The 12,584-nt window shown below is 40.6% G+C and overlaps 1 protein-coding gene across 4 annotated transcripts in view; it reads left to right on the top strand.

The window, feature by feature from the left end:
* MAPKAP1 (MAPK associated protein 1) overlaps positions 1–12,584 on the top strand; it is an 85,527-nt gene that overhangs the window by 7,849 nt on the left and 65,094 nt on the right. For all 4 annotated transcript variants that reach the window (XM_048966454.1, XM_048966456.1, XM_048966452.1 and 1 more), the window contains exons 3-4: positions 3,114–3,203; positions 7,680–7,828. In XM_048966454.1, the coding sequence (XP_048822411.1) occupies positions 3,114–3,203; positions 7,680–7,828 (239 nt within the window). The remainder of the gene's footprint in view (positions 1–3,113; positions 3,204–7,679; positions 7,829–12,584) is intronic.

Below are 12,584 nucleotides of genomic sequence, written 5' to 3'. Positions count from 1 at the left end.
AGTACGTGAACAGTCTTTGGTATTTCTATGGTTACTGTCTGGAGGGGTGTTAACTTTTGAACAGGATGGTTCTTTTCTGAGAAAAATCTACCTAGCGATGCATCAGATCTGTGTTACAAAAGAGAATAGTGGAGTTTGTGAGGCAGTGAAGTGAATGATCTGTCTGTATTTTTTTTATCTTCTGAAGTCTTAGATATGAGAAAAACCTTGAGCTAGGCTTGAAGTCAGCAAATTAGGAAATTTAAGGATGTTTACCTTTTCAAAACAGGCTCTGTTTATCTTGAGTAGAAGAAAACTGTTCCATTCATTGGTAGGAGTATTCAGACTACTTACACCCAGGGAATGCTACAAACAAAAACTACAATTTCAAATATGTATGAAAAAGCTGATGTGGGGTGGTCAGTATTGGTCTGTTTTTCTGTTATGGCCTATCCTATTTTTTCCAAATTATTTCTGAAGGTATAACACCACCTAGAGCTCAGAAAAAACATCTGTGCTCAGCCTGGAAGGTGAAATGGCAGTAAATATCTGGCAATACCTTTTACAGACCAGTTGTCAAAAGTTGTGGAAAGACAGTTCAGGTCTCTTTTAATTGAGTTATACTTGGAAATAAGTTGGTGATGTGCCTGACTCAGAGGCACGGTGTAAAGTTTGTTGTGCCGGACTGCCTGAGGCTGTCCTTGAGGACTTGTTTAGCTCAGGTAAAGGTGCAGTTTATGAGGAAGGAGAAGCAAAGTCTCAAGATTTACAGTATTACTCCTTTTTTGTTTTTTTTTCTCAAGTAGATTGAGGAAATAATCTGTATTTAAGTTATGGTTGAAAACTGTGACAGTTTTCAGTTGGTGGCATATGCTAATATAAAGGTTAGGAAGTTCAGTGGGAAGCCAGTTTTCTGCCTTTTTTCGTCAGATAGGTGAGTATGGAGATTTGGAGATGAGTGTTATGCGTGTCCCAGTGTTGAAGTTACCCTTTGATTTGAAGGCGATGCGCAGTGGAAGAGATGTGTGAGGGCACTGCATGTTGTGTTTGGGAAGAATAGAGGTATCCTCTGCCTATGAGATTTTCCTCCTTTTCTGCAGGCGCTGGCTGGGTCGTAGGGGTCTCTGGCTCCAGGCTCTGTCCCAGTGCAGCTTAGCAGTGCCATACCCAAGAAAACAAGCATTGTGGAGTCGACCTGTGCACGGTGTTATGCCAAAGGAAAAGCAAATTTCCCTGTCAGTGTGGTAGAACAAAGGCTCCTGCAGCTGCTAATAGTTAATGAGGCAACATTTGGTCAGTGGCTTTTCTCACACAGAAAGCTTTCAAACTAAGTTGCTTGTGAGAATAAACCTTTAATAACTGTAACTTTTAATGTAGGTATTGATATTCATCTAAGAGTTGAATGGAAATTAATGTTGTAGGATTGTTTTATAGCAACCGTAGCTGGAAGAGCTGGATGGTAGAGGCTGCATGGTGGTAGGCCTGTTCTGACCCTGACTTCGTATGCTGACCTCCTGCATCCTCCTGTGGGGTGCAGCGGGGCGGGCTGTCACTGCCCCATGGAGCCACACCATCGTTGGGCAGGGGGCACCCTGCCTGTGAGTCAGAATCTGCCTCTTTGATGAACTGCTCACTGTGGCTACCGCACACCTTGAAAACACACATTGCTCTTATTTCTGTTCTAGGGGTTTTCCTTATTTATTATTTTTTTGCATGCAAATCTTATGGATATTTTATGATGGTTCACTTAGGCTGAAAGGGTTTCGGGTGGTGATTTTGAACCTCAGTCTGGATAATGGTTAGAGGGGGAAATAAAGGAGTTACTTTCAGAATAAAATATCCACGCTGCAACAGTGTTTTATGCAGTATTTGAACTGGTGACTGGGAATATCACCTTCCTCACTCCTCACACAGCTGCACAGAAGCATTTATGCATTGGCCTCTTGCCTGTGGGAAATAGGCAGTGAAGTCTCTCTTTGTGTCTGTACCTTAAAATGCTTGCTGCAGCTTCACAGTATTGGAAGTATTTAAATATTTTTTCATCAGTGGCCAGGTTGAGAGTTGTTACAGGGAAAAATTCACTTTGGTGTCCATGGTTCTAAATGTTAAAAATAGCAATAATACCAATAGTTGAAGGCATAGGAAATACTTATTAGCCTCTTTTTTAATTGGCAAAATGGCTCAGGGATCTCAAACTGTATCTAAAAATTGTCAGGGTAATTTAGTATTTCAGAATCCCTTCTCAAAACACGCTTTAGTTAACGAATGAGCTCAATACATCAGAATTGCTCGCGTTTCCTTCCGTGATCACCACCAGCGGTGCTCCTGCTCCGTGCCGCTGTTGCTCCGCGGAGCTGCTCTGGGTGGCGGCCCCAGCTCCAGCCGCGCGGCTCCCAGCAGGGCGCTCGCTCTCAGCGCTGACCCACAGCCCTGCGGGGCCGCCGCCGTTCCGCCCAAGCTCTGCTTTGGAGGCTTTTCTTCAGGCCCTGTTTTGGAGACGGAGTCAAAATATACCTAAAGAAATATTATATTCATTTTAAGGTTTGACTAATGTTGTGAAGATACAAATCATTTATTTTACTACCTATAAACTGTTCCAGCATACTGAAGAAAAAGCTATGCTAATTTATATAGCTTTGACATTTTATAATTTTCATGATTTTTAGATAAAGGATTTTATATTTAAAACTTTAATAGTCTAGTCTGAGTTCATTTATCTTTAATTTTTGAAACGGGTAGAGTAATTCATAACAGTAATTTTATTCCTGTAATGTAATATTCACTTCAGTTCATTTGTGCATTAAAATTCCTTTAAGACCGTTATTAATGATTTATATAATGAAATGTCATATTAATCACAGAAGTTTTCACATTTTATTATTCTCTTCCATGTTAATACTATCTTTATGATCTCTATTAATGTTTTATATCCTCTAATTTCAATTATAAATCAAGAACATTTTCATGTTTTTGTTGGTATTTGCTTTTCAGGGGTGCCACCTTTAAAATTTTATGACTTTTTCTCCTACATATGCAATATAAAACATCTTTATTCATATAAAGATAGTTAATTATGTCTTTGTTTATAGTAAACTTTCATTGACAAACTTATAGTTATAATATTTCTTTTCAAGCTCAGAGACTAGAACGTCTGCGGAAAGAGAGACAAAATCAAATAAAATGCAAAAATGTGCAGTGGAAAGACAGAAACACTTCTTACTCAGGTAAAAAGAAAAGGCCTTCTATCTTCCTACTGTTTTTGTTTCTGCTTTTGATGGTTATAGCATTTCAGTTCATAATTTTCACTTCAGCTTTTGAAGCGTGGAGGGAAATGCTGACAATCGTATTTGCCTTCCATTCCACAGCTCTGCACAGCCCTTGGTGTGTTGGTGGGGGGAATGCAGACCTCCCATTTGTTTTCACCTGTAACAGGGCACTGCACGTTACTAACAAGTGCAGAACAGAGATCAGGTGCTTAAAACCTACGTGGTTTTTCTGAAGTACGTGAAGTGGCTGTTCAGTATCTTTGTGCAATGTAAGTTATTCATGCAGTTGGGGATTTCTGTTGTAATGTCATTATCTTTTGTTGTCTCAGTAAGCAAGAAAAGGGAGGAGTAAGGTTCTCAGTATTATTGTGACACGCAGTAATGGGACGTACTGTCTGTGCTGTTTGGGTAGATGATTGGCAAGTGCCTGCATTCAAACTGCAGCACCATTATCTCCATGTAAGTTATGGCTTTCCAGCTGTTTCCAGAGACATTTGGTGTGCAGAAATCTAAGAATTTCTTAGAAATGGACATCTAAGAATTTGTGATCATTTTTCTGGGTAAGGAGAAGTTGTATGTATGTATGTATGTATGTGATCTACTTCAACAAAAGAACAGTAAATGTTACCCTAGTTTATTTCGCCTTTTCTTGGGAAAAACCAGTGTCATTAATTTTCCCAAGAACATTTGCTGCTTTGTTATTAATATAAAGTGAAGTATTTCTGTCTTGGACATTCTACAAGGTTTGAACTGTAATGCTAGGAATGAAAAATAGCTCTGGCTATATCTACTCCTGTTGTATTTGACACACATTCAAACCACTGTGTGGTTTGTCATGCCTACTTTGTTCAAAATTTGTGTATATCTTAACGAGGTCCCCATGTAATCTCCTTATTTTTTTGCCTAAATCTGTGTATCTTCCTGGCTGTTATTTGCAGAACCTTCTCCAGTTGTGTAATTCCTCTTTTAGAGGAGTGAACGAAGCTGCTCACATGAGCAACACAGTTGCACTAATCCTTAGTGCAGTGTTCAGCTATGTTTGATACCTCTATTAATGCATTCTAAAATGTTTTTGCCTTTCTACTTCTGTAAGCAGAGCAGTATGTTTTAAAGTTTAATCTACCATAACTTCCAGCTCTTTGCTCAATGTGTTTTTAGCATTTGATCAGTGATGACAAAGTTCTTTTTCCTTTTAATCCCTAGCTTATGCTGTTTGATATTGCTTTACACTGCATTGCAGTCAGATTCCAGTTTCCTGCTCTTCATTCTGTTTGAGTTTCCTCATTTGAATGGGCTCCACTGTGATGTTAGAATCATAGAATCACAAGGCTGGAAATGACCTATAAGGTCATCCAGTCCAACCGTCTCCTCATCGCCATCACCGCCACCACAAGCACTAAACCACATCACACAGCACGAGTGTTCCGTTCTTCTGAGCTCCCTTGCAGATGATGGTGACCCCTCAGCCAGCGACAAGGAGGTGTCCTACGCTGTAGAACTCTGCTGGGTTTTGCATTGGTGCTGATCAGCCCCTCCTGGCTGCAGATCATATTTAATTAAAAGATACGTTATGTAAAAACTCCGGGCACTTGGCTTTGTCACTGCGATTCTTGGAGTTTCTTCACTTAATTGCATGAAGAGCAACGTAGTACTAAGAGATCAGAAAAAAGAGGAGCCCTGAAATATGTCAGCTGCATCTTCCTTTATGTCCTGTATCTGTTACGTTCCTTGCATTTCACATTATTGATAAATATACATGAAAGCAGTAACCATAGGTGTAGCTGTTCCACATAGGAGGAATTTGGCTGTTCTTTTCTGCCTGTGTTTATCTGAGCTCTAGATGAAGTCAAGCTTGTGGCTGACACCCTGCTGGCTAAAGGAGGCTGGAAGGTTGCTGGTTCCTACTGCTTTAGTCTGATAACATCATCTCCATAGATAACCCATCACAGAGCTGCACTGTGTAAGAGGAAAATCTTGCAAGCATTTGCATTGCTCTGGAGGTGGATTTATAGTCATAATTTGAGGCATTAGATGAAAGATTATTCTTCGGGGTTTTTTTGTTTTTTTAATTACTACGTACAGAAATAAAAGTATACTAACCAGAATAAAAGGGTGTGAGAGAGAAGTATTTTTCTCTACGGTAACAAGAAATAAGAGTATTTCTTAGTTGTCTGTTTGCCCACTGTTCTGAAATGGGCTGCTTGCCTTGTCAAAGGAATGAGGCAGAGAGAAGGTTGTAGTGATTGCAAGACTTAGAGAAGAAAGTGTCTGTGTTTGGAGCTGGTTAGGAGATCAGCAGATACAGAGGTGCCCCAGGAGAAGCTGGCTGGCTGGAAGTAAAGTGTCACACAGCTGGGGTCTTTTTGTTTGGTTGTGCCACCAATTCACATCACCTTTATTGCATCAGTGCTTTTTCAGTAAAGCAAAAGTATCATCTCTGCTCCATGCCACGTAGATGGAAATTGCATAGAGCTGAAAAAAGCACCGTGACACCAAGTAACAGCAAAGCTTACTTTCAGTTAAGAATTAAAAATTTCACAATTCAAGCTATCCAATGTGGAAAATGAGGCCTTTTCCTCTGAAATTTCTCCTTGCATTTAAAAAAATGTTTTCTCCTAGATGGAAGGGAATAATTGCAAGTCTCTCAGTTGTAGTCTGTAAAAAGTTATTTTTCAAAACACTTAATGAGTGATGGTGGTTTTTCAGAATCGATCTTCTTTTAGGTTTTCAAGTTGTTCTTCCTAGATGAGCCGTGCTTTTTTGAAATTACAAAGATTTTTGGCAATGGTATCCCGGTCAGCTGAGTTTAGTTCCATAGAATATAGGTGTTACAGAACGTGTTTGAACTCTTCAGTCACCTGAGAAATTTGACTTGTGTGAAATCCCATCCAGAACTGAAAGCAAAATGGGCATCACTAACAAATGTGGAGTGCTTCTGGAAATTTTCTTCCTCTACATCAGCACAAAGGAAACAGCATACAAATCATCTTAACATTTCCCTAGAGACAAAACTGAAAGATACAATACTTACTTTTTCACTTGAGCCATTAAAACTTGTTTTGAATTCCTGGGCACAGAGTACTTTCCAAATGACTGAGAATTGTCAATTAGTGATAATACTCTAGCATAATGGTAATTGAGATTGTTTTTTCTAATGAGGTAAACTTGTTACAAAAGAGAATATCTAAAGGTGTTCAATATGGCACGTATAAGAAGGATTTAATCTTTTTTATTATTAATTGAAGTTCTTCACAAGGCTGCTGGGTATCTGCTAGTATTGGTGTTTAGCACCTTTGCCACTGTCTGAATTTTCAGGCTGCTAAAAATAAACTGTCTTCTGAGTAGCTGTAATTTGGCATGTTTTAATTTCACAGCTTAAGAAATGAATCAACTCTCTGCAGGTTGTGTCCCCAGTCAGTCTGCCTCAGGAGCTTTGTCATTCCTTTGGAGGAGCAGCACGTAAATCTTTCAGATGTGAGAGAATCCAAAAGTGTGAATGCAGAGCAGAGTCAGTGCAGGAGAACTGGTGCTGATTCTCAGGTAGTGATTGATTGAGTTTGGGGCACTTTGCTCCTAGAGCAGATGTGGAGAAAGCTTGTCCAGATTCAGTCACAGTTTCTGGCAGATGAGACCCGTTGGTACTAATATGCTAAAACACCCCAGGCTCTGTCCTGGTTTTGTGGTGTCCTTGTAATGCAAGGAGCTCCGTATTTAAAAAAATATTTTTTTTGAGTATGCCTATAACTGCTGAGTTGAACCATTGCCAGTAATTCAACTGTGCAATTCCTTCATCTGAGAAGGGACTTTATGAGACCTCACAGGTTCCACAAAGTACTCATTAACTTTTACCACCTTTGATTTAGAAAGTGTCATTGTTTTGTTTTGTTTTTTAAATTGCCCAGACTCTTTGTCTGGAACTTTGTTTGGCCTTTTGAGAGGAGCCTGCGTGCAGTCGTACCTTGAGAAGCAAAATCCAAAGAAATGATTCTTTTGAATTAGAGTAGTCCCAGCCTCCAGCTGACAGCGTAGTGACGTTATAGTACAGCAATGGGAGAGCCTGGTGTCGTGTGTCACAAACTTCATTTGAAGTGCTGTTGCATCGCTATTGTAGATGGAGCAGTAGTTCTTCACGTGGAAAAAACAGGCAAGCAGAAAGACCAGAACTGCTTAATTCTGAGCCTTTATTTTTATCTTCCCCCAAGTGGATCTTGTGATGATGTGAGAAGAATGCATCTCCTGTTCGGCCAAGTGTTAGTGCAAACTTCTTGTATTTTTGTGTCTTTGCGTTGTAAGAGTGCTGGATCTGAGCATTTTTTGTTTTACGCGCTTCGTATTGTTCCCTCTCTCTCTCACATAATGCCATCTTTTTGTGGCCATCAGTAGCCTCTGTACATCTCCTAATACAAATGCTGTCTTCTCCTTTCTGATCTGCAGCAGAGGAGCTGAGCTCGCTATTTGAAAAAAAGAATTTCAGAGTAAGATCTCCCTGTTCTGGGAAGCAGTCGATTCTGTCGGTGCGACTTGAGCAGTGCCCACTACAGCTGAATAACCCCTTCAATGAGTACTCAAAATTTGATGGCAAGGTAAGTGAACCCAGTATTTATTTTTCTTATATCCAAGTGGTTCCTGACCTGAAGGTGATGGGCTGTAGCAGTTCTTGCCGGTATTCACTTACTCAGACGTTAATTTGCAGTTGTTACTTCATGAAATCTCAGTTTGGCAACATTTACATTCGCTTCTAACAGTCAAACATAGTGGAAGTAAAAATCAGTACTTCTTTAAGCGCAAGCTATAGTTCAGTGGCGTCCCGGCCCTGTTGCTTTAACACCCGCGCCTCAGGTGGGCTCCCTGCTGCAGTTCTTCTCAGAAACTTGAAGACCTTAAGTGTGTTTCCTTCCCACGTTGATAATCCCGACTACTTTTTACCATATTGATATGAATTATAGTTGACTGTAATTAACATCTTAATTTTCATGTTTGTCCGATATGTTTAGCAGGAGATTGTTCCGTTTGAAGGATATTGTATTGCACAAATCAGTTTCAGGTATTAATGAAATACATCAGTGTTACTCAGTCGTGATGTGTAGTGTGTGACATGAACCAGCTTCCTTGTGATTTAGAAACCAGAACAGCTAGTGAAGTCTCCCAAACAACGGAATTGACATTTTGCTGGTCTAAAAACGAGCTGTATTAATTGTAAGAGCGCTATTTACTTTTTTCACGCTTTTCAATAGTGTGCTTACGAAATTTGTCCCCTGCACTTCCATATGTGTTACCATCTGAGTGGAGAAGAAACACGAATCTCGTTGGTGTCTGGCTCTGTGTGTCCATTTTGTTGTGTCTTCAGAACTGTAAAATCAAACCGTCCAAGTTTTTACATTATTTTTAATGAAATTCTGCAAGTCTTGTATTTATTTTCATTGATAATAGGTAAGCAGTATTTTTCAGATAGATACAATTCTTTCAGGGAATAGCACATGACTTATTTGCATAATTAGCAGAGCCACGCATCTCTGGGGGAAATGGTACATAATTGGGGAGAGGCAGGAGGGATAAGGAGGGGCCAGGGGCCTAATTAAACATGTCTTTAAGAAAACCTACTTAATTATGTATTTACTCAGGAGATCACAGTGACTCTGAAATCTAAGGTTACAGCTAGGCCTTTGTTTCGGTCGGTCTGTTTTTTCTGATAGATGGGTATTTGAGTATTGTAATGTGTTTTCAGCTGACTGAGTAACACCTGTGATTCACTTGGAAACCTCCAGGAAAGCTATTTACTGTTGTGTGTGAGTTTTGTTTGCTTCTGTACTCATCTTAATTGTGTGCAGAATGGTTTTACCTGACAGTAATTCAGCTCCCAACTGACCTGAAGTGGTGTAAAACCATTTTATCCTGGGTCTTCCCCCTCTGCAGTTGATGTATTATTTTAAGCTAATCAGTTGAATATTAGGAAATATTGTGCACCATAACATCAACGAAGCCAATCTATTAAAATGCTTACATCTTGCAGGCGTTTTCTGCCAGATTTAGAGTCCTTTTCATAACCACTTCTGCAATTTTATGAAATAATAAAATTTTAGAGCACTCTAATTTCTTCCTGTTCTGATCAGTTCATTAATTACCAAAAAAGTAGAGAATATGGCTTGTGAAATGCAACTCCATTTCAAGCATTCTAATCAGCTCAAGAGTTCAGGTGAGTCTTGTCATATAGTTCCATAGGACAGAGTTGTGGCTTTTGTGTGCTTTGTAAAACTTCAGTTCTTAGCCAGAAGGTGCACTTAGTAACTATTCTTACCTTCATTTTCCTTTATGAAGTTAATGTAAACTTAACCTCCACAGCTGCTTGCATGGTTAGTGAATATTGTGGGGTATGCCTCTTGCTTAATAAACCTCACAAACTCTTGCAAAGAACATTGTATGAAAAGTAGCCTTTACTTATTACTTAGGTTGTCGTTGTAGAGAAGATTACTTGAAGGCTTAAGAAATCAGTGGTCGAATTGGTTTTCTTCTTTCATCTGCATGCAAACTACGTAATCATACATTTTATACGTAAGTTCTGGTATGTTGCAGTGTGCAAGATTTGTAAAATTGTATTTTCATTGCTTATTGTTCCAACTTGCTGACAACTGATAGGTTGGGAAAGTAAGACTGACTGCAAGAAAGACTTGAAAACTGTAGCCAGGCACCAAAAATGAAGCACCAGCAGCGTCATAATCACTTGTTTGAGTGACACAGCTGTGAGATTCACAACATTCAGCTTACCTATGGCTCCCAAAAAGAGAGGTCCCTTATTTCTAAATGTAGAAAATGGGGGTAGTATTGTCTGCTGGGTTTCACTAACTGTTGTGAAAGTATTCATTTAATAGAAATTCAGGGTGTATCTTTTCAAATCATGAGTGTGGCTTGCATGAGTTGCTGGAAAGTAGGGTGATGAGACCTCTCTGAGATAAAGAATACAGATTTGGTACTACATTAATGTCAAAGCTATTCAACCATATGACTGTTCCTACTGGTAAGAAAAGAACTAGCAGGATGTATTTAGTTACTGGGATAGAAGGAAATCAGGCAAGAATCAACTATTCAGCTTCACAGGAACCTGAATGAATAACTCTTGCTAAGGCCTCTGCGTACAATTCCTGTTGAAGTAATCTTTGAAGCCATTCCACATCCATTCTTCTTCCAAGTCTGCTGCCTTTAAGAAGTTCTCATCACTGAAGTGTCTTGTCAATTCAATTTGAGATGCCTGTCACCACATGGCTGCTCTTACATCCCTAGAAGAATGCTGCCAAGCACCAAAGTGCTAAAGGACAGTCAAAAAGAAATGCTAAAGATATGCAAAATAGTTGAAAGAGAAAGTTGGAAGAAAATAAGGGATCTTTGAGTCCCAGGCAAAGTTGATGTGCAAGGCCAAATACTAGCTGAAAATCAAGGTCTAAGGAACTCTTCTAGTTTATCTGTCTGACCTTACAGGGCCTTAGCAGGTTTACTTGACGACTGGAAAGAAGTTTTGGCTGACAGATGCTAAAAATCCTGTTGCAAGGAATGGTGTCTCTGCACAGCATCGCGAGTTGGTTTCTTTGTGGGTAATTTTGGTGATGGGTTAAAAATCAAACAATTTTTCTTACAGCAACTGTTTCAAAAATGATGCCGTAGCAAGCATGGGGGAAGGGATAATTCATGAGTGCTAATTGCTTGGCTGTTAATTTTCATAAGTGTTGATAGAAGCAGTTCCTTAAATTAAACTTTGTTTAAAATGTATCAGGGGAAATATTCCGCAATGTCGGGCCTGAAGTGAAAATTAATATGAATGCTGTGGCAATTAACACGTACTGGTTAATAGCTTTTAGCAGCATTTTGGGATGATAGTCCTTAAATACATTTTTGCATGCTGCTCTTGTTTCAGCCTTGTTTGCATGTGTTTCTGGATAATCGCGAACAAATGTTTTCTATGATCTCCAGAATTAGTTTCCCTCCAAGAAAGTAGATAAAGAACTTAGGAAAGAGGCAATAGCACTGTAATTAATATGGATAATATTTAAAATAATCCAGGATTAAAATCTGTGTGAACTATTTTCTATTTAAATATTCTGCCCCTGCACAGAATTTTCTTCATCTGAAACGTCTGCAATTTTTTTAAAGCCTTTGCTAGTTGTGCCAGTGCTGGTGGCTTCCACACCACCTGCACGCCGTGAAATGGGTGAAATAGAGGCGTCTGCCACGTTATTATTTCTTGAGCTTTCCTAGTGTTTAGGTGAGCTGGGCCTCATCCTGCTGCCCAGCAGCACAGGGCTGCCCACGGCCCCAGCCCTGGCGTGGCACTGGGAGATGTGGGCACAGCAGGACGGGCATGGGGGCAGGCTGCCACCAGCTGAGCTGCTTTCAGAGCCGCTCCAGGGCTGGTTGGCACCTGACAGCCATGCCTTGAGCCTGCGACTGTGTCACGTTTTCCCCTCGGGGTGCTGCAACATGGTGTAAAATCTGTCACCCAGCCAGGGCAGGGAGTGCTGCCCCGCTGGCAGCGAGCATCGCAGCTTGGTGGTGCAGCCCCAGCAAGGCAGACTTTTGTAATTGTGCCTGCACAGCAGCTGTACAGAGCAACACCCATCGTGCTTCTGTGAAGTTGGAGGTTCTTAACTGAAAAATTAACGCTTTCTAATACAGATTTTCTTTCAGAATACGTGATTAGTCGTGCTACTAATTGAGTTGTATTTAAATAGAACGGCCCTACATTAGGAATGCCAGGATTGTTCTTGATTTGTCAAAGCCAGAATGGTTCTTATGCCACTTCGCCTGCCCTGCCAACGTGGGACGTGGGGCTGGTAGGCTGAGCCCTGCGCTGAGAGCAATTGCTGCCGTGGAGGCCACAGCGTACAGGCCTTGGGTTTCCATACAGTACTTAAAATAGATCAAGTTCTGCTGTTGCTTAATTTAATAGAGTTCCGAAAGTGTTGTATTATTTCATATGGAAGAGCCACTGAGCAGGAGGTGGGGAGACGCTGTGTAACAGCATTGCAGCAGCCCTGAGCACAGCTGTGCCTCCTGCAGGCCCAGCGCCCTGCCAGCCCCAGGGAGTGCTGGTGTTCTGCTGCCAGCTCTGCTGGGAGCATCGCTTTTATCTCCCAATTCCAGGCATCTCACTCGCACTAAAAAATGTTTTTCTGGCCTTATGGAGATTAATTTTATGTGGATTTGGTTTGATTAACCTCTGTCTCTGGGGCGCATTCAATTTGCTTATCCCTCTTCTGTACCTCACTTCCACCTTCTGCTGCCGTTGATTGCAGGTGGCCTTACCTAGGCAACGTTCCTGCCCTGCAGAGAAATCCCATATGGAAAATGGGC

The sequence above is a fragment of the Lagopus muta genome, chromosome 19 (genome assembly GCF_023343835.1).
Source record: "Lagopus muta isolate bLagMut1 chromosome 19, bLagMut1 primary, whole genome shotgun sequence".
In the NCBI taxonomy this organism is placed as follows: Eukaryota; Metazoa; Chordata; class Aves; order Galliformes; family Phasianidae; genus Lagopus; species Lagopus muta.
This window is presented reverse-complemented; position numbering and strand designations above follow the sequence as displayed.